Raw genomic sequence first — 20594 nt, 5'->3', positions numbered from 1 at the left:
TCAGTGTTGGACAGGCAGGAGCTCCTGGCTCCATCTGACTTTCTATGTGCAAATGCTCATTCTGATTTAGGAAGAAAACTCACCAGCTGTGTATCTGCAAGAATGCAAATCACCACTGTATAAGAACAGCAGAGTAAAAACTGAACCTGTTACTTTTCAGGCAGTTTGTCCACACTGTCTGTAAAGCAAATTCTAAGCAGTGTCAGGGGAATTGGGATATGCAATGTACACAAAGAACTTAGGAAGAAGCTCTTCAGTATGAAGGTGGTGAGAGTGTGGAATAGGTTACCCTGAGAGGTTGTGGATGCCCCTTCCCTGGAAGCATCCTGGGTCAGGTTGGATGAGACCTTGAGAAACAAGTCTAGTTGAGAGGCATCTATGTCCGTGGCAGGGAAGTTGGAGTAGATGAACATGTCCAGAGAAGAGCCATGAGGATAATCAGAGGGCTGGAACACCTCTCCTATGAAGACAGGCTGAAGGAGTTGGGATTGTTCAGTCTAGAGTAGAGAAGATTCTGAGGAAGTCTTATTGTGGCTTTCCAGTATCTGAAGTGGGCTTACAAGAAAGCTGGGGAGGGACTTTCTAGGGTGTTGGGTAGGGATAGGAGTAGAGGGAAATGGATCCAAGCTAGAAAAGGGTAGATTTAGATTAGATGTTAGGAAGAAGTTCTTCACTGTAAGGGTGGTGAGACACTGGAATGGATTGCTGAAAGAGGTGGTGGAAACCCCATCCGGGGAGGTTTTTAAGGCCAGGCTGAATGTGGCTCTGGGCAACCTGATGTAGTGTGAGGTGTCCCTACCCATGGCAGGGCTGTTGGAACTAGATGATCCTTGAGGTCCTTTCCAACCCTGACAATTCTAGTATTCTATGATCTCTAAGGTACCTTCCCACCTAAACCATCTCTTGATAGACCCTTATTCCTGGTGGGCTTAAAGGAAAGCAACTTGACCTACTTGTGTGACAGGTGTCCTCATGCCCATGAGAGATGCTGGAAGAAGCTGGAGGCTGATGGACAGTGGCCTGCTCCTTCTGTGTATGAGTCAGGAGACTGTGAGCTCACAGAGGCTGGGCCAGCAGCCCCCCCAGGCTGGGAGAGCTGTTCATTGACCTCACAGAGGGGAATGGCAACATCCAGTGGTAACAAGGTGGCTTTGAGGTGAAAAGCCTAACAATCACTTTGGGACCTTCCCAAAGTCTTTCCCCCAGCTCTAGGAATAATAAAATCAATAGGATTTCCCTGCATTATTGACAGTTATATACTTGAATTGTGTGCTGGATGTATGTCACCAGCTGGATGCACCCAGGGGAGCAGAGGTATCCTAGCTCTGTTTCTGCATGGTAATCAAAACTCTGTCCAACAAAATATGTAACAATTCCCTCTGAGCAGTCTTACACTTGGTCCTCCAAAGATGCCACAACCAGTCTGCTGTTGTTTCTCCTGTAGTCTCCCTGGAGCTGCCTCTTGGTGTGGCAGAAGCACCACGAGAAACACGTGAGCAGACAGGCCAATTCGAATTCGTAAACATTGTCCAGCAATAGCAGCCTAGCATTCCCCGAGCAGCAAAGGCAGGCTCTCCCCATGCCCCTCACTAAAAGTGCCTTCCCTCGCCTCCAGAGGCCGGCAGGGAGCTTTCTGTTCCCGCCCAGGCGGCCGCGCGGCCCTGAGCCCGCCCTGACCATAGAGAAGCCTCCGCGCGTGGGAGAGCGGCGCCGCGAGATCACAGAGCTGAGGCGGCGAGCGCGCCGCTGCTCGCTCGCGGCGTGCCGTCCTGCGCGGCAGTCGCGCTTTACGGCGGCGCGGTTCCGTCCTGGTTCAAGATGGCGGCGCGGCCGCGGCAAGGAGCGAGGCGGCTATAGAGGCCGCTGCAGCGGGAGGAGATCGGGCTGCCCCGCCCGGCCGGGCGGAGGGGTGAGAAGAGAGGGACGGTGCTGGGCTGGGGGGAGAAGGCGACGGGAAACGAGGGAAAGCGACGATTTTGTGCTACCTCCTCTTCCTTCATTGTGGGAGGAGGGGAAAGCTTTCGTGTGCCTCGTGGGAGGCTTTCTGCTTCGTTCTGCAGCGGACAAAAACGCACCATAAATGTAGTGGTTGGGTTGTTTTCGTTTTGTTTTGGCATTCTTTTTTCCCCCCCCTCCTTCTCCCCTCCCCCCTGGAGTGTTAACTTGTTGCATTGAAGCTTTATGTCCTAAAAGGATTTGGGATGGAGGGTTCAGAAGTTTGTCGTCTTTCCCATTGCCTTTTATATGTTAGAAATACGGGAAGTACGGGGTGCAAATTTAACTCTAACCGCTGTTTGGTGGGCTTCCCATGTAAAGAAACCATTGTGGTGTGCAAAAAGCCCAAACACCACCAACAGAAAAATGGTGTGATCCTGTAAGTGTGTTATTAGTGATCACAAATCGTGGAACACTTGCATGCAGCAGGCCAAATGTGAGCATAACCTGGGAGTATGAGCCCTCAGCAGAGCTCTGTAGAGCTTCAGCAGTCTGTGCATTGAATGGGGTCAGTTGTAGATCTTCACCAGTCTGTGCATTGAATGGGGTCAGGTTTTGGAACTTGCTAGGAACCCTTTCTGCAAGGCCTGAAAGCACTAAATGAGGCACTGTGCTTAAATTTCTTTTTAGGGTATAGAGGAGGGTATTCAATTTAATGGTTTGAGAATGGCATCTTCTGTAATTGGGGGAGAGGAATGTGTACAAAGGCTGCAGTGAGCCTGTAGAGAGCTTCAGAATCAACTTGTGAATACTTTGCAGTCTATTTAGAAATTGTATGGTGACTAGAAAGCTGAATCCCTTCAGCTTCTAAATGCTGAAGCATTTACAGCTGAAATGCATGTACACTGATGCACACAACAAACAAGAGGACTTGGAAGCCATGGTACAGCAGGAAAGCTGTGATGTGGTCACCATCACGGAGACGTGGTGGAATGACTCACATGACTAGAGTGCAGTAATTGATGGCTACAGGCTCTGCAGGAGAGACAGGCAAGGAAAAAGGGCTGGAGGGGTGGCCCTGTACATCAGGGAGGCTCTAGATGCCATGGAACTAGAGATTATTATGATCAAGTTGAGTGCCTGTAGGTGAGAATTAGAGGGAAAGTCAACAAGGCTAACATCCTGGTGGGAGTCTGTCATAGACCACCCAAACAGGATGAAGAGATTGATGAATTATTCTATAGGCAGCTAGAGGCTGTCTGAAGATCACCATACTTTGTTCTTAGGGTTGATTCTAACCTGCCAGATATCTGCTGGGAACTTAACACAGCAGAGAGAAGGCAGCCTAGAAGGCTCTGGGAGTGTATGGAGGATAGCTTCTTATCACAGCTGCTGTGTGCCTACCAGGGGGAAGGCTCTGCTTGACCTTCTTTTTACAAATAGAGAAGGGCTGGTGGGATATGTGGTTGAAGGCTGGCTGGGGCCCAGTGACCATGAAATAATTGAGTTTTCAATATGCAGTCAAACTAAGAGGGACATCAACAAAACCTCTACTCTGGGCTTTCAGAGGGCAGACTTCAGGTTATTCAAGGAACTAACTTGGAAGGTACCTTGGGAAACTGTGTCCAGTTCTGGGCCCCTCAGTTTCAGAAAGATGTTGAGTTGCTCTAATGTGTCCAGAGAAGGGCAACAAAGCTAGTGAGGAGTTTGGACCACAAGCCCTGTGAGGAGAGGCTGAGGGAGCTGGGGTTGTTTAGCCTGGAGAAGAGGACGCTCAGGGGAGACCTTATTGCCATCTACAACTACCTGAAGGGAGGTTGTAGCCAGGTGGGGGTTGGCATCTTCTGGGCAGCCAGCATCATAACAAGAGGACACAGTCTTAAGTAGCATCAGGGGAGGTTTAGGCTGAATGTTAGGAAGAAATAATTCTTAGAAAGGGATTGGCCATTGGAGTGTGCTGCCCAGGAAAGTGGTGGAGTCACCATTACTGGAACTGTTTAAAAAAGAGACTGGATGAGGCACTTGGTGCCATGGTTTAGTTGATTAGATGGTGTTGGATGATAGGTTGGACTTGATGATTTCAAAGGCCTTTCCCAACCTGGTTAATTCTGCATTTCTGTATGAAGGATGGGTATTCACTTGTCACAATGTCTCTTTCTCAGTGATTCTTCCTATAGAAAAGTGTGACTGGTATTTCCAAGCCTCTTCATTTACCACCATGAAGCATAACCATTATGGAGAAGATGCAGCCTTTTTCTGTCTGTTCTTTATGAAACTTGTCTTGTGATTTGTAAGAAGTGATTCTCACTTTCCACCCTGCCCCTCTTCCTGAAGGCTTCCTGTTCAGAGTTGATTGATAAGTGAGTGCATTCTCCAGATATGCTTTATTGCCTTTTTTCCTCCTTTCCTTCCTTATTTCTGAAAGGAAGCAGTGAGGGAAGGAATGGTCTGTAAATGAGGCACAAAAGCAGAGAGTCATTGAATGATGAGAGCAGAGTCAAGAGGCCTCCAGGTAAAACCACTGTAATTAGCATAACATCACATGGCTAAACAGCTCCTGCTCCACCACCACCATTTGTGCTCCCATCCCAGAGCTGTGGGCAAGACCCTCACCAGCCAAGATACCACACAGAGGAGCTCAGCCCCAGCAAGGAGGCCCAGCCAGAACCCATGGGTGATACTGGAGGAATCATCAACACTCTTCCTACCTAACCGGGGGGCCACCAGGCCCCCCGGCCTTTGTTGTCACCACCACCATCACCCAGTGTGCACCATGGGCACTCACCAGTGATGAGAGGAGGATCCCTCAGCCCAGATGGGCTCAGCTTGGGGCTTCTGGCTCTTCTGGAGGGGATTAAAAAGGGGAGTGGGTGGGTGGGGGCCAAGTGGCCACACCTGGGGTGGGAGGAGACTCCAACAGAGCCCAGGTGCTCTGGGTTTTGAGGAGGAAAAGGGAGCAGGTGAGGGACTTTCAGGGTGTCAGGTAATGATAGGACTAGGGGGAATGGGAAAAAAAATAGAAATGGGTAGATTCAGATTGGATGTTAGTAAGAAATTCTTCCCCATGAGGGTGTTGAGACACTGGAACAGATTGCCCAGAGAGGTGGTAAAAGCCTCATCCCTGGGAGTTTCTAAGGCCAGGCTGGATGTGGCTCTGAGCAACCTGCTGTAGTGTGAGGTGTCCCTGGCCATGACAGGTGGGTTGAAACTGGATGATCCTTGAGGTCCCCTCCAACCCAAACAATTCTATGACTCTAAAACCATTTTTCAGTTTAGGCTGGATGTTAGGAAGAAATTCTTCACAGAAGGAGAGATTGGCCATTGGAATGTGCTGCCCAGGGAGGTGGTGGAGTCATCGACCCTGGAGGCGTTCAAGGGGAGATTGGACGTGGCACTTGGTGCCATGGTCTAGTCATGGGGTCTGCGGTGTCAGGTTGGACTCGATGATCCTCGAGGTCCTTTCCAACCTAAGTGATACTGTGATACTGTGATACTGTGATACCATCACTGGGAGTGTTTAAAATAAGACTGGATGAGGCACTTGGTGCCATGATTTATTTGATTAGCTGGTGTTGGGTGAGAGGTTGGACTTGATGATCTTGAAGGTCTTTTCCAACCTGGTTAATTCTGTGATTCTGTACATCTCAGAGGCTGTTTTACATCTTGAAGTGGAATCTGTTGCATATTATGTGGTGGGGTTTTTTTTTCCTGTTGGTTTTGGTTGGTTGGTTTGGTTTTGGATTTGGGGCTTTTGTCTGGTTTGATTATTTATTTAGTTTCCTTTTTCATTGGTGTTCTGACAGGGAAGTAGGCTTGGACTGGGGGGAGAACTGAGAGAGACAACATCCCTGGCTGTAGTTTGGACACATTTGTGGTCCAAGTTGAAGAAATATCTGAAGACAAGAAATAATTCTTTCCAGAATACCTTTTTTCTTTTCTGGTCTTCATAACAGCTTGAGAAAATGCTGATGGAGGCAGAGTGCATAAGGGCAGTGGTGTAGTACTGGTCTGTGGGGGAGAAAAGAAGACATGGGGGAGTGTGCACAGCATTTCATAGTATCATAGTATCAGTCAGGGTTGGAACAGACCACAAGGATCAATTTGCTGATGGATGCAGTAGTTGCTGGGGAGGGAAATAAAAGGCAGCTTAAAAGTCTGAGGAAAGGAGGAAAATTGTGGGGCACAGTTGAAAATGAGAGGAATGGGAAGATAAACATTTATGAGCTCTTCAGGGAGTAAATGAAAAGCTATAAGGACTCTGATAGGCTTGTGAAAAGAATATGTGTTTTACCCCTCTGCAGTGTAAGCAAGAAGCTTTGAATCTTGGAGTGAATAGCAAACTTATTGATTAGACAGCTAGTAAAGTGGTAGTAACTAGGCACTTGGTAGTGCCTAGTTGAAGTAGTGTGATTTTGATGTGACTGACTGACCTCGTAGTGGGGACCTCACAAGTATGTGAGGATTCTGGCGGGGGGAGCAACTCTGCCTTTACAGAGAGAAGAAACAAGCATCCTCAGGCCTTGAAACCGTGTCATCTTTTCCAGGACTCCCTGTTTCTAAAGTTTTTTGAGGTGGAAGGCAAAAGAAGAAGGCAAAATGGGGCGGAGATCTACATCATCCACCAAGAGTGGGAAGTTTATGAACCCCACGGATCAGGCCCGTAAGTATCTACAGAAGCTAAGCAGGTGGGAATGGGGTAGGGGGCTCCTAGGGAAGCAAATAAAAAGCTTTTTCTGAGGATAAGATTCTCACTTGGAAATATTAGCTTAGTTTTGCCTGGCAGAAGAACTTCTGGGGTGGGATGTTTGCTTGCATGTTACTCTTCCTCCTGAGTACTTACCTCTTAGTTTTCACTGCAGTTAGCAGCGTTCAAAGATCTTTGTACTTAGCTGTTGGCTAAACTGCAAGCTGCTTCTTGGGGCATAGTTCATCTGTGTGAGGCTAGAATTTGAGGAACATGTCGAATTTTGCAGATGCTCTGGTTAGAATGAGAGTTGTCTTAACATCTGATATGTTACCAGAAGGAGAAGACATAGCTGTCAGTGCTGAACAGATAAAGACCATCCAGAATTCAGTGGTGAATATGCTTTGTTTCAAATGCATACTCAAAGCCTACATGTTTTTAAAGTGCATTACCTACTGTTGGCTCTGTTCCAGCTTCTGGGGCTGCACACATTGCTGTGACTTTTGCTCCCTGGTGTTCTTCTCTGTAGAAATACCCCTGCTCTGGAGACATGAAAAGTGCTGTATCTGCTTTTCTTTCTGTATAAAACACACAAAATAGAAAGCTGTTGATACATTTCTCCCTCACTGGGAAGAGAGTTAAACAGTCTTTGTAAAACGAGTGAACTATTGAGACCCAGAGCTAGTCTTGATGAAGGAAAGGTTCTTTAGGGATTTGACTGTCTCTTTCAAGCTGTTTTTGCTTTCTTTTCCCCTCCTCCCTAGGGAAGGAAGCTCGGAAAAGGGAACTAAAGAAGGTAAACAAAGAGATTGGGAATTATTACTTGCTTTTCCTTGTACTATGTGCCATGGTTGTGATTGTAATGTGAAATGCTATCCAAACAAGGAGTTTAAGAAAACAAAGTTTGGTTTTGAGCAGCATTATCACATCATCTGCTGTCGTGAAACCTGTGAGTTAGAGCTTTTTGAAACAGGAAGATAAATGCTTGGGAATTAAAAATACCCCCAAAAAAACTAAGAAACAGCCCAAACCCAAATCCCTTCTACAACTATCTGAAAGGAGGTTGTAGAGAGGTGGGATCAGTCTCTTCTCCCTAATATCAGGTGATAGAATGAGAGGAGATGGCCTGTAATTGTGCCAGGGGAGGTTTAGATTGGATATGAGGGAAAAGTTCTTTCCTGAAAGAGTGGTCAGGCATTGAAACAGGCTGCCCAGGGAGGTGATGGAGTCACCATTTTTGATGGTGCTCAAGAACCATGTGGACATGGCACTTGGGGACATGGTTTAGTGGCCATTGTGGTCTTGGGTTGATGTTTGGACTTGATGATCTTAGAGGTCTTTTCCAACCAAAACAATTCTGCCATTCTGTGGCATAAACCTCCCAAAACTCACATCTTTTTGAGCATGTTTTGCTGTATACCTTTTGTCAGCTGGTTTATTTTGTTGAGTGTCTTAACTTGGAGTGAAAGAGTCATAGAAGCATTTGTAAGTAGCAAGATGGTGGAATTAAAATGCCCAGAAGGTTTAATTGCCTTTGCTGCTGATGTTTGGCATGGTTAATAGTTGCAGGGAGTTTTGAAGTGTGGTTTTTTTCCACACCCTGGGAGTGGGTACTCAGTACCAAGGTTCTGTTATCTTTCTCCTGTGATGCTGTTCTGATCTCCTTGATCTCTGGTCTTCTTAGAACAAAAAACAACGTATGATGGTACGAGCTGCTGTACTGAAAATGAAAGATCCGAAGCAGATTATCCGGGACATGGAGAAATTGGATGAGATGGGTGAGTGAGAGGTATCAGGTGTTGGACTTAGGTAGTGGTTTATGTGAACACTTTAATGGTTTAACTTTTGAGGGGTGACTTTAATGGTTTAACTTTTAAGGGGTGCCTGGGAGACTAAAGCAGAGCAACCTTTTTATTTCCCTGTTAGAACAGGAGGTTCCAGGAGAAAGATGTTGAGTTGCTGGAACGTGTCCAGAGAAGGGCAACAAAGCTGGGGAGGGGTTTGGAGCACAAGCCCTGTGAGGAGAGGCTGAGGGAGCTGGGGGTGTTTAGCCTGGAGAAGAGCAGACTCAGAAGAGATCTTATTGCTGTCTACAAGTACCTGAAGGGAGGAGGTGGGGGCTGGTGTCTTCTCCCAGGCAACCAACACCAGAACAAGAGGACATAGTCTCAAGCTGCACCAGGGGAGGTTTAGGCTGGATGTTAGGAAGAAGTTCTTCACAGAAAGAGAGATTGGCCATTGGAGTGTGCTGCCCAGGAAGATGGTGAAGTCACCATTACTAGAGATGTTTAGGAGGAGACTAGATGTGGCACTTGGTGCTATGGTTTAGTTGATTAGATGGTGTTGGGTGATAGGTCGGACTCAGCGATCTCAAAGGTCTTTTCCAACCTGGTTAATTCTATTCTATAATCATGCATTGATTATGATTTTATGTGGTGCTAGCAAAAAGGATTTATTTTTTTTTCCCCACAAGAGGATGACTGATAAAAAAATAGAAGTGGTGTGCATGGTAGTGACTTAGACTTGGAAGAGGAAATCACCCTAAGGCTGAAGACTTCCTGAAAACAAGGACTGAAAGTTGTTTGCTTTGAAGTTATTTCATTCCTTGGAAGCTGTGGAGTGGAGTTAGAAGAATATTTGGATTGTTTTGGGGTTGTTTGTTTTTTGTTCTCTTGAATTAGAGTTTAACCCAGTGCAGCAGCCACAGCTTAATGAGAAAGTCCTGAAGGACAAGCGCAAGAAGCTGCGGGAGACTTTTGAGCGCATCTTGCGGCTCTACGAGAAGGAGAATCCTGACATCTATAAAGAGCTGCGCAAGTTGGAGGTGGAGTATGAGCAGAAGAGGTCACAGCTCAGCCAGTACTTTGATGCTGTCAAGGTAATGCTTATTATATTTCAGTCTTGCCACTGTGGTAGCATGTGCTTTATGTCTGCTTGTTAGGTGTGACAAATATGGAGGAAGGGAGGTTTCTGTGAGACCCGCCTGATGCTCTTTGGCCCATAATAAGTCCTTAGATTAGTTTGTGTGGGGCTAATGCTTCAAAAGGCCTTGAGGCCTTGAGCACAATCCCTATGAGGAGAGGCTGAGGAAGCTGGGATTGTTCATCCTGGAGAAGCGGAGGCTCAGGGGTGACCTTCTTGCCATCTACGACTACCTGAAGGGAGGTTGTAGCCAGGAAGGGGTTGGCCTCTTCTCCCAGGCAACCAGCACCAGAACAAGAGGACACAGTCTCAAGCTGTGCCAGGGGAATTTTAGGCTCGAGGTGAGGAGAAAGTTCTTCACTGAGAGAGTCATTCATCATTGGAATGTGCTGCCTAGGGAGGTGGTGGAGTCACCATCCCTGGAGGTGTTCAAGAGGGGATTGGATGTGGCACTTGGTGCCATGGTCTAGTCATGAGGTCTGTGGTGACAGCTTGGACTTGATGATCTTTGAGGTCTCTTCCAACCTTTGTGATACTGTAAAAAATCTGTGTGGTAGCTCCAGTTACAGCATTTCATTGAGGACAGGATGGGGGTTATCAAGTCTGTGTTTGTCTGTGATGAAATGATTTCGTTCAGTGTGAAATTACAGAGGAAAGGGAACTTTGTTGCAATTAACAGTATCAGAGTTGAATTAAAGATGGAGCACACTTGTGAGTGAGCTGTTGAAGTTTCTTTGGCTTTCTGCTAAATCTGTTGCTTGAAATAATGAGAATTCTTTGAAGAGCTTTCTTTGACATCCTTCCATACCATATTTGACAACTTAATGTTGTCTAAGTGCAAGTATCTGTAAGATATTTAGGTTTGTCCTTTGAAATATGAAGCACCCTGTGATTTGTGCCTTCTGCATACTCTAAATACAAACATATTTGTCTTTGCTATGGAACTGAAGGTCTGAAGGGAGGTAGAAGCCTCACTGGGTTTTAGCTGTAATACTAAAGCCTTTCATGGGTACTCTGCCTATGCTTGGTTTTGAGTTGAAAGCTTTTACTGTTTCCCAAATGTCTTGCATGGACAGCTGCAAGATAATGTGCCCTCAGAACTGACACCTTTGGCAAGTGATGGTAGATCCCATGAGTTTTGTACTCTGAAAGGTTGTGCAGTAGCTTCTGTGGGAGTAACCCATTCTCTCCTTCCCTTTTTATTCTCCCCAGAATGCTCAGCATGTCGAAGTGGAAAGTATCCCTTTACCAGATATGCCACATGCTCCCTCCAACATCCTCATACAGGACATTCCCCTTCCAGGGGCTCAACCACCTTCTATCCTCAAGAAGACATCAGCTTATGGGTAAGAGGAAAAAAAGACAACTCAGAGAGGAGGTAAAAAAGAATAAAAGGGTAGAAGCAGAAGTAATGTGGAGTAGGAGAAATCAGGAGTTCTGTGCAAGTAGTTTGTAGTTTATTTAACCAAAGCCCTTAATCTTTCCCTACTGTTACAGACTTTTTGTTTTAAATTGGTGGGAGTAACACCCTGTGTCTTCTAGCATTTGTCTTTCTGCATCAGTAAAACTTAAAGCCCTGCAACTCTCAACCTAAATGCCTCATACATTGCCATGCATGTGTTCCTTTGTCTTGCTGGCATACTCAGTTTAAGTTCCTAGTGTACTTGTGTTTCAGGTTTCTCATTCTAGTACCAGTTCTTTCTGGGTTTTTTTTTTTCTGAGTAGGCTTCTGTTTTCACCAACTTTGTGATTACTTCATTCTGCTTCTGTGGTAGGAGTCAATACTTCTTTTCTTCTTTCTTCTTCTTTTTTCCCCTTCAGTCTTTTCCTCAGTCATCTCCTGAGAACCTTGCTCTTGTCTGCTCTTCAGCAATCATGTCTTTGTATGAGGCTGTAAACTCCTTGGGACAAATCTGTTCCTGTTTGTTTTTAGAAGGCTTCTGTGTGAGCAATGATGAGAGAAGACTTAGGAACTCTGCTAAGCTCATGTTTGGTTTTGTTTGTTTCTGTTCTTGCGGTTCTTATTTCTTTTATCTCCAGACCACCAGTTCGTTCCATTTCTGTACTTCCTCCTCCTGGGCTTGGTGTTCCACGTTTACCTCCGGGTAGGAAGCCCCCTGGACCTCCTCCAGGGCCACCCCCACCTCAAGTCCTACAGATGTATGGCCGGAAAGTGGGTTTCACCTTGGAGATGGCTCCTCGAAGGCGAGAGGAGGAGGTTTCTTACAGTTCTGAAGCAGGTAAGGACCTCCCTATTATTGTCTGAGGTTTTCCTTGGCCTCTCTGTTTTGCTACTGTTGTGAACATATTGTGCTTAAGTCAACGTTCTCTGGCAATGTGGATATAAATACCACTTGAAGGACTTTCAAATTGATTGTACCTCTGAGACAATTCTAGCAGATTTCATAATGCCTGCAGTTTTTGTTACCAACTACATTTTTAAGTGCTGAAACTTCTAATTACAACTCGCAGATACCATCTGTGCAACATAATGAAAAAGGAAGCATGTGTTCCCAGATGGTTTTAAGCAAAGCTGAATCATTGTGCTCATTACTCCTCAAAAAAAAAAACCCAACCAACCAAAAAACCCAAGGGAAAAAAAACCCCACAACTTTCTGAGAAGCCTTCCCTTTTAAAAACAAAGAAACAAAACCCCCCAACACCACCAAAAAACCCAAACCCAATGCAACAAAGACAGCCAAAAAAGCCTGAACAAAATGAACTCAACCAAAGCCCTGAAAATCCAGACCAAGCTGAGGCATGGATTTGGTAGGAGGGCCTAGGGTCCTCCTTTTTAACACAGCTACTCTGTCTTCCACAGAAACTTTTTTGCTGACTAGGTAGATGCTTTCTGGTAAGCAATAAAACTATTTCAATGATGGGTGATGAATGTGTAGAGATGAACTAATGAGTTGTAGGTAGGAGTTGCCTTCACTTGTTTGCTGTGCAAATCAACCATCTGGTTAATAGGAAATCTTATAAATAGACTCTCTGGAATATTCTTTAAGAACATGCTGAACAGCTTAGTAAAGAGTTGACAATATATCCATGTGGTTGCCAGGGGAGATTTTTCTAACTGTAGACATACAAAATCCTCTCTTTCACACCAGTGTATTTGGAGTTTATGCATTTCATAGATCCATAGTTTAGGAAGGAGGTTGACTAGCTGGAAGGTGTCCAGAGAAGGGCAACAAAGTTGGTGAGGGGCTTGGAACACAGCCCTGTGAGGAGAGGCTGAGGGAGCTGGGGTTGCTTAGCCTGAAGAAGAGGAGACTCAGGGGTGAGCTTCTTGCTCTCTACACCTCCCTGAAGGGAGGTTGTAGCCAGGTGGGGGTTGGTCTCTTCTCCCAGGCACCCAGCACCAGAACAAGAGGACACAGTCTCAGGCTGCACCAGGGGAGGTTTAGGCTGGATGTCAGGAAGAAGTTCTATACAGAGAGTGATTGGCCATTGGAATGTGCTGCCCAGGGAGGTGGTGGAGTCACCATCACTGGAGGTTTTCAGGAGGAGACTTGATGGGGTGCTTGGTGCCATGGGTTAGTTGATTAGGTGGTGTTGGATTGATTGATGGGTTGGACACGATGATCTTGAAGGTCTGTTCCAACCTGGTCTGGTCCATTCCATTCCATTCCATAGAATGGTTTGGGTTGGAAGAATCTTAAAGATCATCTAGTTCTAAGCCCCCTGCCATGAACAGGGATGCCCTCCAGTAAACCAGGTTGCTCAAGGCCTCATTCAACCTGGCCTTGAATGACTCCAGGGAGGGGACATTCACAGCCTCCTTGCACAACCTGTTCCAGTGTCTCATCACTCTTATTGTAAAGGATTTCTGTCTAATACCCAGTCTAAATTTGTCCCCCTCAAGCTTCAATTCATTCCCTCTCATCCTATCACTACAAGCCCTTGTAAAAAGTCCCTTCCTGGCTTTCCTGTAGGCCCCTTTCAGGTACTGGAAGGCTGCTATAAGGCTTTCCCAGAGCTTTCTTTTCTTCAGGCTGAACAGCCCCAACCCTTGCAGTCTGTTCCTGTAGGAAAGGTGGCTCCAGCCCTCTGATCCTCTTTGTGGCCTCCTCTGGACCTGCTCCAGCAGTTCAGTGTCCTTAGGTTGTGGACACCAGAATGGGACGCAGTGCTAGCAAGTGTGTTACAAAATCATGATGTTCTCAGCATGAAGTGTTCCTAGTATTACCTGATGCTCTGATTCCTGCAGGCCAGCGAGGGCATGATGATGACATGTCCAGCACCAGTGAAGATGAAGGTTATCCTGAGGATATGGATCAAGACAAGCATGATGAGAGCAGTGATGACAGTGACAGCGATAGGTCGGATGCAGACAGCGAAGGCGAGGACTTCCTGCATCGTGATAATGACAAGGAGAGGGAAGGTGGTGAAGAAAAGAAATCAGGTATGGTGGGAAGTCAGAGATTTAGGTTCAATTTTTTTACCTCCCCCAAAAAAAAAAAAATATTTCAACACTGTTAACGGAGTTTGTATCTTTTTCCTGACTGGGAGGGAAAGTACTTTGTTTAGCCAGCTAACTCTGTTTTAACTCACTTTATTTCCATCTATGGCACTTTTATGAGTAAATGGATCAGAATGAAACTAAAACCACTGCATGTCACACTGCTAATGCTTTTGGGGAACGTGATTTTCTTAGTTGCTTGCAGGAGACCAATTGGTGAAGAGCACTAGGTTAGCAAAACCTCAAATCATTACTCAGGTTACTTCAGTAACACAAATGTTTGCTGTTAGGTGAGAAGCACCATTATATTAGAATGAAATGTTATCCATGCCAGGTAGAAGGCTTAAATCTACCTGATTTGTATTATGTTCTTCCCACTAACCTTGCCTGTGCTTTGCTTTCCCCAGGTCATAGTGTTAGGTTTGCAGACATGCCTGGGAAGTCACGGAAGAAGAAAAAGAACATGAAAGAACTGACTCCACTGCAGGCCATGATGTTGCGAATGGCAGGTGGGTGAGAGAGAGCTGTCAAATTGGAGACTGGCCATTTGGCTTTCAGATAAGGCTTCTCTGGGAAGCTTGCTTTGTGTGCACAGCTTTTATTTTATTGGATAAATATTTTATTTGTCATCATACAAGAGCTGCTGAGAGTGCAAGCTGTGGCTAGCTATTTGGGGGTCTTTAAGTTACTTTTAGTCTAGTAGTGTGTGTGTGTGTTCTGCATAGCAGAGTTGAAGTTATGGCAGCTTATGGTGGTTTAATTTCTTTTTCTTTAGATGTACTGTGATGATTTTTTTTTCCCTTCTAAATTTTATTTTGCTTAACTCTCAAAACAGTTGCTCAAATGAAGTATAAACCCCATGATGAAAAAGGAAGAGTGAGATTGTCTTTGGGCTCAGCCTGTAACGATTTGTACTGCCTAAAAGATTTACATTCCCTAAAAACAGCCTTTTGAAGAAATAAGTTAACCAATAGAGTGAAGATTATTAATTTTTTAAGAAAGACACCCTAATATCTTTCAAAGGCTTCTAGCTTCTTGGACATGAGGATTGTATTTATTCTGAGGTCCTATCCCTGTCTCTTTGTCTCCATTTCCCACCCTGTTCGCATGGACTCTCACAAACCATAGATCAAATAGCTGCAGTTTGGGTTAGTAGTAGAAGTAGAAGGCCAATGGCATCCTGGCCTGTATCAAGAATAGCGTGGCCAGCAGGAGCAGGGAAGTCATTGTGCCCCTGTACTCTGCACTGGTTAGGCCACACCTTGAGTCCAGTGTCCAGTTCTGGGCCCCTCAGTTTACGGACATTGAGACACTTGAACATGTCCGGAGAAGGGCAACAAGGCTGGGGAGAGGCCTTGAGCACAGCCCTGTGAGGAGAGGCTGAGAAAGCTGGGATTGTTTAGCCTGGAGAAGAGGAGGCTCAGGAGAGACCTTACTGCTCTCTACAACTACCTGAAGGGAGGTTGTAGCCAGCAGGGAGTTGGTCTCTTCTCCTGGGCAACCAGCACCAGAACAAGAGGACACAGTCTCAAGCTGCACCAGGGGAATTTTAGGCTGGAAGTGAGGAGAAAGTTCTTCACTGAGAGAGTTGTTCATCGTTGGAATGGGCTGCCCAGGGAGGTGGTGAAGTCACCATCCCTGGAGGTGTTCAAGAGGGGATTGGACGTGGCACTTGGTGCCATGGTCTAGTCATGAGGTCTTGGGTGACAGGTTGGACTTGGTGATCTTTGAGGTCTCTTCCAACCTTTGTGATACTGTGATACTGTGAAGTTTTGGCTCCCACAAGAATGTGTTGCTCTTGGTGGCAGAGCTCTGTTTAGAACTGTGATGGGTTTTGTATTTTATTTTTAAGAGGAGTTCATGTTTTTGGTTAAGATTTGGTCAGGTTTGTTTCCTTGAAGATTTTTCTGTATTTTTTTATTCTGTGTGTTCAGGTTTCTCACGTTCACAGACACTACCTGTGGACTGATTTTATGTCTCCATTTCCTCCAGGTCAGGAAATCCCAGAAGAAGGGAGAGAGGTGGAGGAATATTCAGAAGAAGAGGAGGAGGAGGAAGAGGACTCAGAATCTGAAGAAACATCACAACAACAGCAGCAGCAACAGCAACTCAGTGAGGAAGCTCTTGCAGAAAGTGGGTCATCTACTTCAACTTCACAGACACAACAGCAGCAGCCACCTCCACAGGCTGTTCCTCCAACTCAGATACAGGCACCTCCTATGCCTGGGCCACCTCCACTAGGACCACCTCCAGCCCCTCCACTGAGGCCCCCAGGCCCACCCACTGGTCTTCCTCCTGGCCCTCCACCAGGCGAGTGCTTGATATCTTCTGCTTTGAAGGATGCAGACTCTATCTACTAGAGGGAGTATGTCAGTTTGGGAAGTTCTAGAATGGGGTACAAGAGCCTGATGTCATAATTTCTGAGACCACTTTCTGTGGTCAGTCTGTTGTTGCTGTGCTGTGCTTTTGAGGCATCAGGCTCCTGTAGCTGTGGTCAGCCTGAAGGGCACTGGCTTGTTTTTATTAGTACTGACACAGACAGCAGTGAAGCCAGGGCCTGGGGTATGAAGAGCAAGGCCTGGTGCCCTGTGCTTCCCCAGGGTGTTTTGTGGTTGGTTTGTTATGTTTGGGGGTTGTTTGGTTTTTTTTTGGTGTGGGGTTTTTGTTTGTCATTGGATTGGGGTTGTTTTGAGCTGTTCTTCTGTGTGTCTGTAGTTGGTTGTGGTTTTTTTCTTGGTTTGTTAGTTTGGGTTTATTATTCCCTTGTGTTGTTTCCTTTACAAGACATCCTAAAGAGGTTTGGGAGCCAAAACCTAGTTACAGGCTTTCATTTGTTGATTGATTGATTGATTGCTTTTTAATAACAAACTGTCACGTGAAGGCTTCTACTATTCTACCACCTGCATATATTTCAATCTTGTTAGGGAAGAAAAATATCCTCAGATGAAATAAATGTAATTTATATCAAGATTAGACTGCCTGGAGCAATGGAGTGAATCAGGAATTTTGTAATGATGCATTATGGGATTTTATTTTTTTTGAGGGCAAACAAAGTTTGTTGTCTTTAAAATTTATTTAGAGGAAGGCAGCAGTTTGGTTTCTGTAAGCCAGTGGGGTTACTATATAGCTGAATTGGATATGAGTAGCAGACTGCTTTGTGACTTGAAGTGTATGAATCTGTCTCTTAATTTCTTAAATTGCAAAGATCAATAGTTGGACTGTAGTGAGGAGCAGGATATGCTGTGATTTTACTGTGTTACTCTGCATGATTACATTAACAACATGATGGTTTTTTCCTCTAGGGGAGTGTATGGAGAGTGCAGTTCTGTCCAGTCTCTTCCCCACAGTTTTATTTCTGATAACCCCCAGGGGAACCTCAAAACAGCTGCTTTCAGTGGAGCAGAAGCTGCTTGCTGCTTTTAGCTGTTCAAATTGTAACAGCCTCAGCTCAGTAGCTGTTCTCTGTTCCTGTTCTATCACATGAGGAAGAGCCCTTTTTACAAGTGTGAGAGAATATTAGACCTTCTTGTTTTTCTTTAATTTGAGATCTGTTTGATCTGGCAGCTGACCAGCATTACAACAGCTTTCAAGTTCCTATTGGGGATTTAGTATTCACTGGATTGGTTTGGGCTTTCTTCACCATGAGCTAAAACTCTCTCTCTGTCTGTGTGCTTTCAGGAGCTCCTCCATTCCTGAGACCTCCTGGCTTACCAGGACTGCGTGGGCCTTTACCTCGACTTCTGCCACCAGGCCCTCCGCCTGGGCGACCACCTGGCCCTCCTCCAGGTCCCCCACCAGGTCTGCCCCCAGGTCCTCCTCCACGTGGGCCTCCTCCTCGCCTGCCCCCTCCTGCCCCACCAGGTAAAGTGTTCTGTTTCCTTCAGTGCTAAGTCTCTCCCTACTTAATTTTCCCAGGTTTTGCTGTGGTGACCAAGCCAGGAAGTGCAGGTGGTTACTGATTTTACTGCTGCTCCTGTCTGTAGCTGCATTGTGCTGTATCTCACTGTGTTTAGTTTGGTACCAAGAAATCCATCCTCTAAAAGGGAATTTCAGAGTTTAAACTTCTGATGGTTTCTGAATAACCCCAGGGTGCTAAATGGTACTGCACTTAATGAGGTGGTGTTCATCCATGTGGTCATACATTTCTGATGACTCTGAAATTCCAGTGGGGTAGATCATCAAGGAAGTTTCTTTTCAGTTTGTAACTCTAAAATTTAGGAGAGCAACACACAGGCTCCTGTGGCTCCCAGAGTCTTGAGGATCCAGCAGCATTTGGTGCAAGGTTGCAAATATGCCTTTTATTTTTTTAAGACAGTTCTACTGCATCTTGTTCATTTTTTGGTTTGCTTCTTCCCTTCTTCACTTTCTGAGCCAGTGCACTTAAGACTTCCAAGTGTGGAGTCAGCTCATGGTATTTTTTCCCCTGTCTTACAGGTATCCCTCCTCCTCGCCCGGGCATGTTACGGCCACCTCTGGTGCCTCCATTAGGACCTGCCCCGCCTGGGCTCTTCCCACCAGCTCCTATTCCAAATCCTGGGGTGCTGAGTGCACCACCAAGCTTGATTCAGCGCCCCAAGGCAGATGACACCAGTGCAGCCACCATTGAGAAGAAAGCCACGGCCACGATCAGCGCCAAGCCACAGATCACTAACCCCAAGGCAGAGATCACTCGCTTCGTGCCCACTGCCCTGCGAGTGCGCCGGGAGAACAAAGGGGCTGCAGCTGCCTCCCAGAGAAAACAGGATGATGAGCCTGCTCTCCCATTAACCAAAGCTGCCCCTAAGGCTGGATCATCTGCCCCTATCTCTGTACAGACAAAGGATGATGTGTATGAAGCCTTCATGAAGGAAATGGAAGGTCTCCTGTGACCTGTCATAGTCCTAGTCAGCTTTGCTGCCCCTCTGAACAAAGATGAGACCACCTCAGAGGAAAGAGAAGAAAGGGTCCTCCGGCAAGCAACAAAAGGGCTCACATGATAGGGAGTAGTTCCCTACCCACAGGTTAACTTTCTGCTAAGCTCTGGATAGAAATGGCCGCAGATGAAATGTGGCTGGGGACCTTCTTTCAGAGCTGGCATGTCCACTTGGTGGAAGGAACTTAAAAGAACGTCACACTGCTTCCCTTAAGTCATCCCCCTTCTCTAGAGGGAGGCAATGGTACTCTGGGGAAGGGGCTGTGGGAGAAGGGGGTGACTATGCTCTGCCTGAATCTTTCCATATCGGGTGAAGGTAGTGGAACAGGTTTTTAACGAGCCAGCAAAGCATTAGCAGCATTTCATACACATATGGTTGTCCAGGTTTTATTTTCTGTGCCCTTCTTTTTCTGTAAATATTTTATAATCCTGATGGGTTTTGGTTTACTTTTAGTTGCAGTGAGATTGGTCAATCATCTTTGTTCCAGGGTAGTCAGGGAGGTAATCTGTTGCATATACTGTACACTGGAATTTGTCACCCTGTCCCCTTTATGGTCATCTTGACAGCTTTTCATCATCTGGGGAAACTTCATTTTGTCTTGTGGAAGACAATAAATGTTCAGTGTATCAAAGTACTGGTTTCCTTGTGATTTGTTTAAAATTAGCATGATGAGATGAAAAAGTGGGGAGAGGGAGGGAGATATTCTTCGGCCTTGGGGGGAGATTGAAGCATTCTGAACCATAGTAAAGCGAGGTCAACTTCTAAGTAGTACTTGACCTAAGTTGTGCTGTTTTTCTGGTTTTAAGTTCATAAACAAGCTTTGGTAGCTAGTAGAAGTTTGAAATGGGAATGGCAATTTATTATTTTTATTATATTTATCTTTTTTTCCTTTTTTATTTGGGAGGGTGCAGTGGGGAGGAGATCATCTTGGTTCTTCTGACCCTCGGGGTTTAATAATAGCGCTGACCATGCCTCGCAGGAGCCAGCCCAAGGAGAAAAGGAACTGTATTCTGGGGTGTCAGGACCAAGCATCATTCAAGGTGGAGACAATCTCCTTGGCAGTCCTGTCATGACATTGGTAACCTGCAGGAGTCATTTGATTTATTCTGCTCCTCCAGTCTTACTTATTTATTACTTCTTATTTACTATATTCTCATGTAGATGAACCACCTTGTCTTTTACTGGGAAAGACTGGACACTTGCCTGCTGCTGTACTTACCCTTTTCAGACAGAGGCACAAGGGCTTGAATTTGCTGTGTGTTTAGATGGGCTCAGAAAAGGAGAATTGATGCACTGAGACTGTACAGACAAAGGTCAATTCCTCACACTGTGTGGGGTAAAGGGGAGGGCAGTAAAGAAGTTGGGTGGTTTCCTACAACTGATAGACCTGTAAGATAGAATCATGGAATTGTTTCAGTTGGAAAAGGTTTCTAAGATCATCAACTGTCAACCTAAGACCACCATGGTCATTAAACCATGTCCATGCTTTTCCTGAACACCTCCAGGGATGGTGACTCCATCACCCCCCTGGCAGCCTGTTCTAATGCCTGACCACCCTTTGAGTAAATGAATTTTTTTCTTAATACCCAATCTAAACCTCCCCTGGCACAATTTCAGGCCATTTCCACATGAGAGCTTTGAGAGAAGGGAGGAGTGGAGTGGGGAGGTGAGGTGGTGC

At 45.8% G+C, this 20594-nt stretch overlaps 1 protein-coding gene across 1 annotated transcript; it reads left to right on the top strand.

The window, feature by feature from the left end:
• Positions 1–1774: 1774 nt before the first annotated feature.
• On the top strand, positions 1775–19547 carry WBP11 (WW domain binding protein 11). The gene is made up of 12 exons (XM_068142687.1): positions 1775–1909; positions 6480–6595; positions 7384–7415; positions 8304–8397; positions 9301–9497; positions 10754–10887; positions 11582–11781; positions 13752–13946; positions 14411–14512; positions 15996–16313; positions 17682–17864; positions 18438–19547. The coding sequence occupies exons 2-12, from the start codon at positions 6532–6534 to the stop codon at positions 18869–18871; spliced, it is 1953 nt and encodes a 650-aa protein (XP_067998788.1). The 5' UTR covers positions 1775–1909; positions 6480–6531; the 3' UTR covers positions 18872–19547.
• Positions 19548–20594: the final 1047 nt, after the last annotated feature.

Source organism: Melanerpes formicivorus, unplaced genomic scaffold, assembly GCF_026170545.1.
Source record: "Melanerpes formicivorus ecotype bairdi unplaced genomic scaffold, bMelFor1.0.p_v2 SCAF_8, whole genome shotgun sequence".
Taxonomy (NCBI): domain Eukaryota; kingdom Metazoa; phylum Chordata; class Aves; order Piciformes; family Picidae; genus Melanerpes; species Melanerpes formicivorus.
Note: the sequence above shows the minus strand (reverse complement) of the source record. Positions and strands in the feature narration are given on the sequence as shown.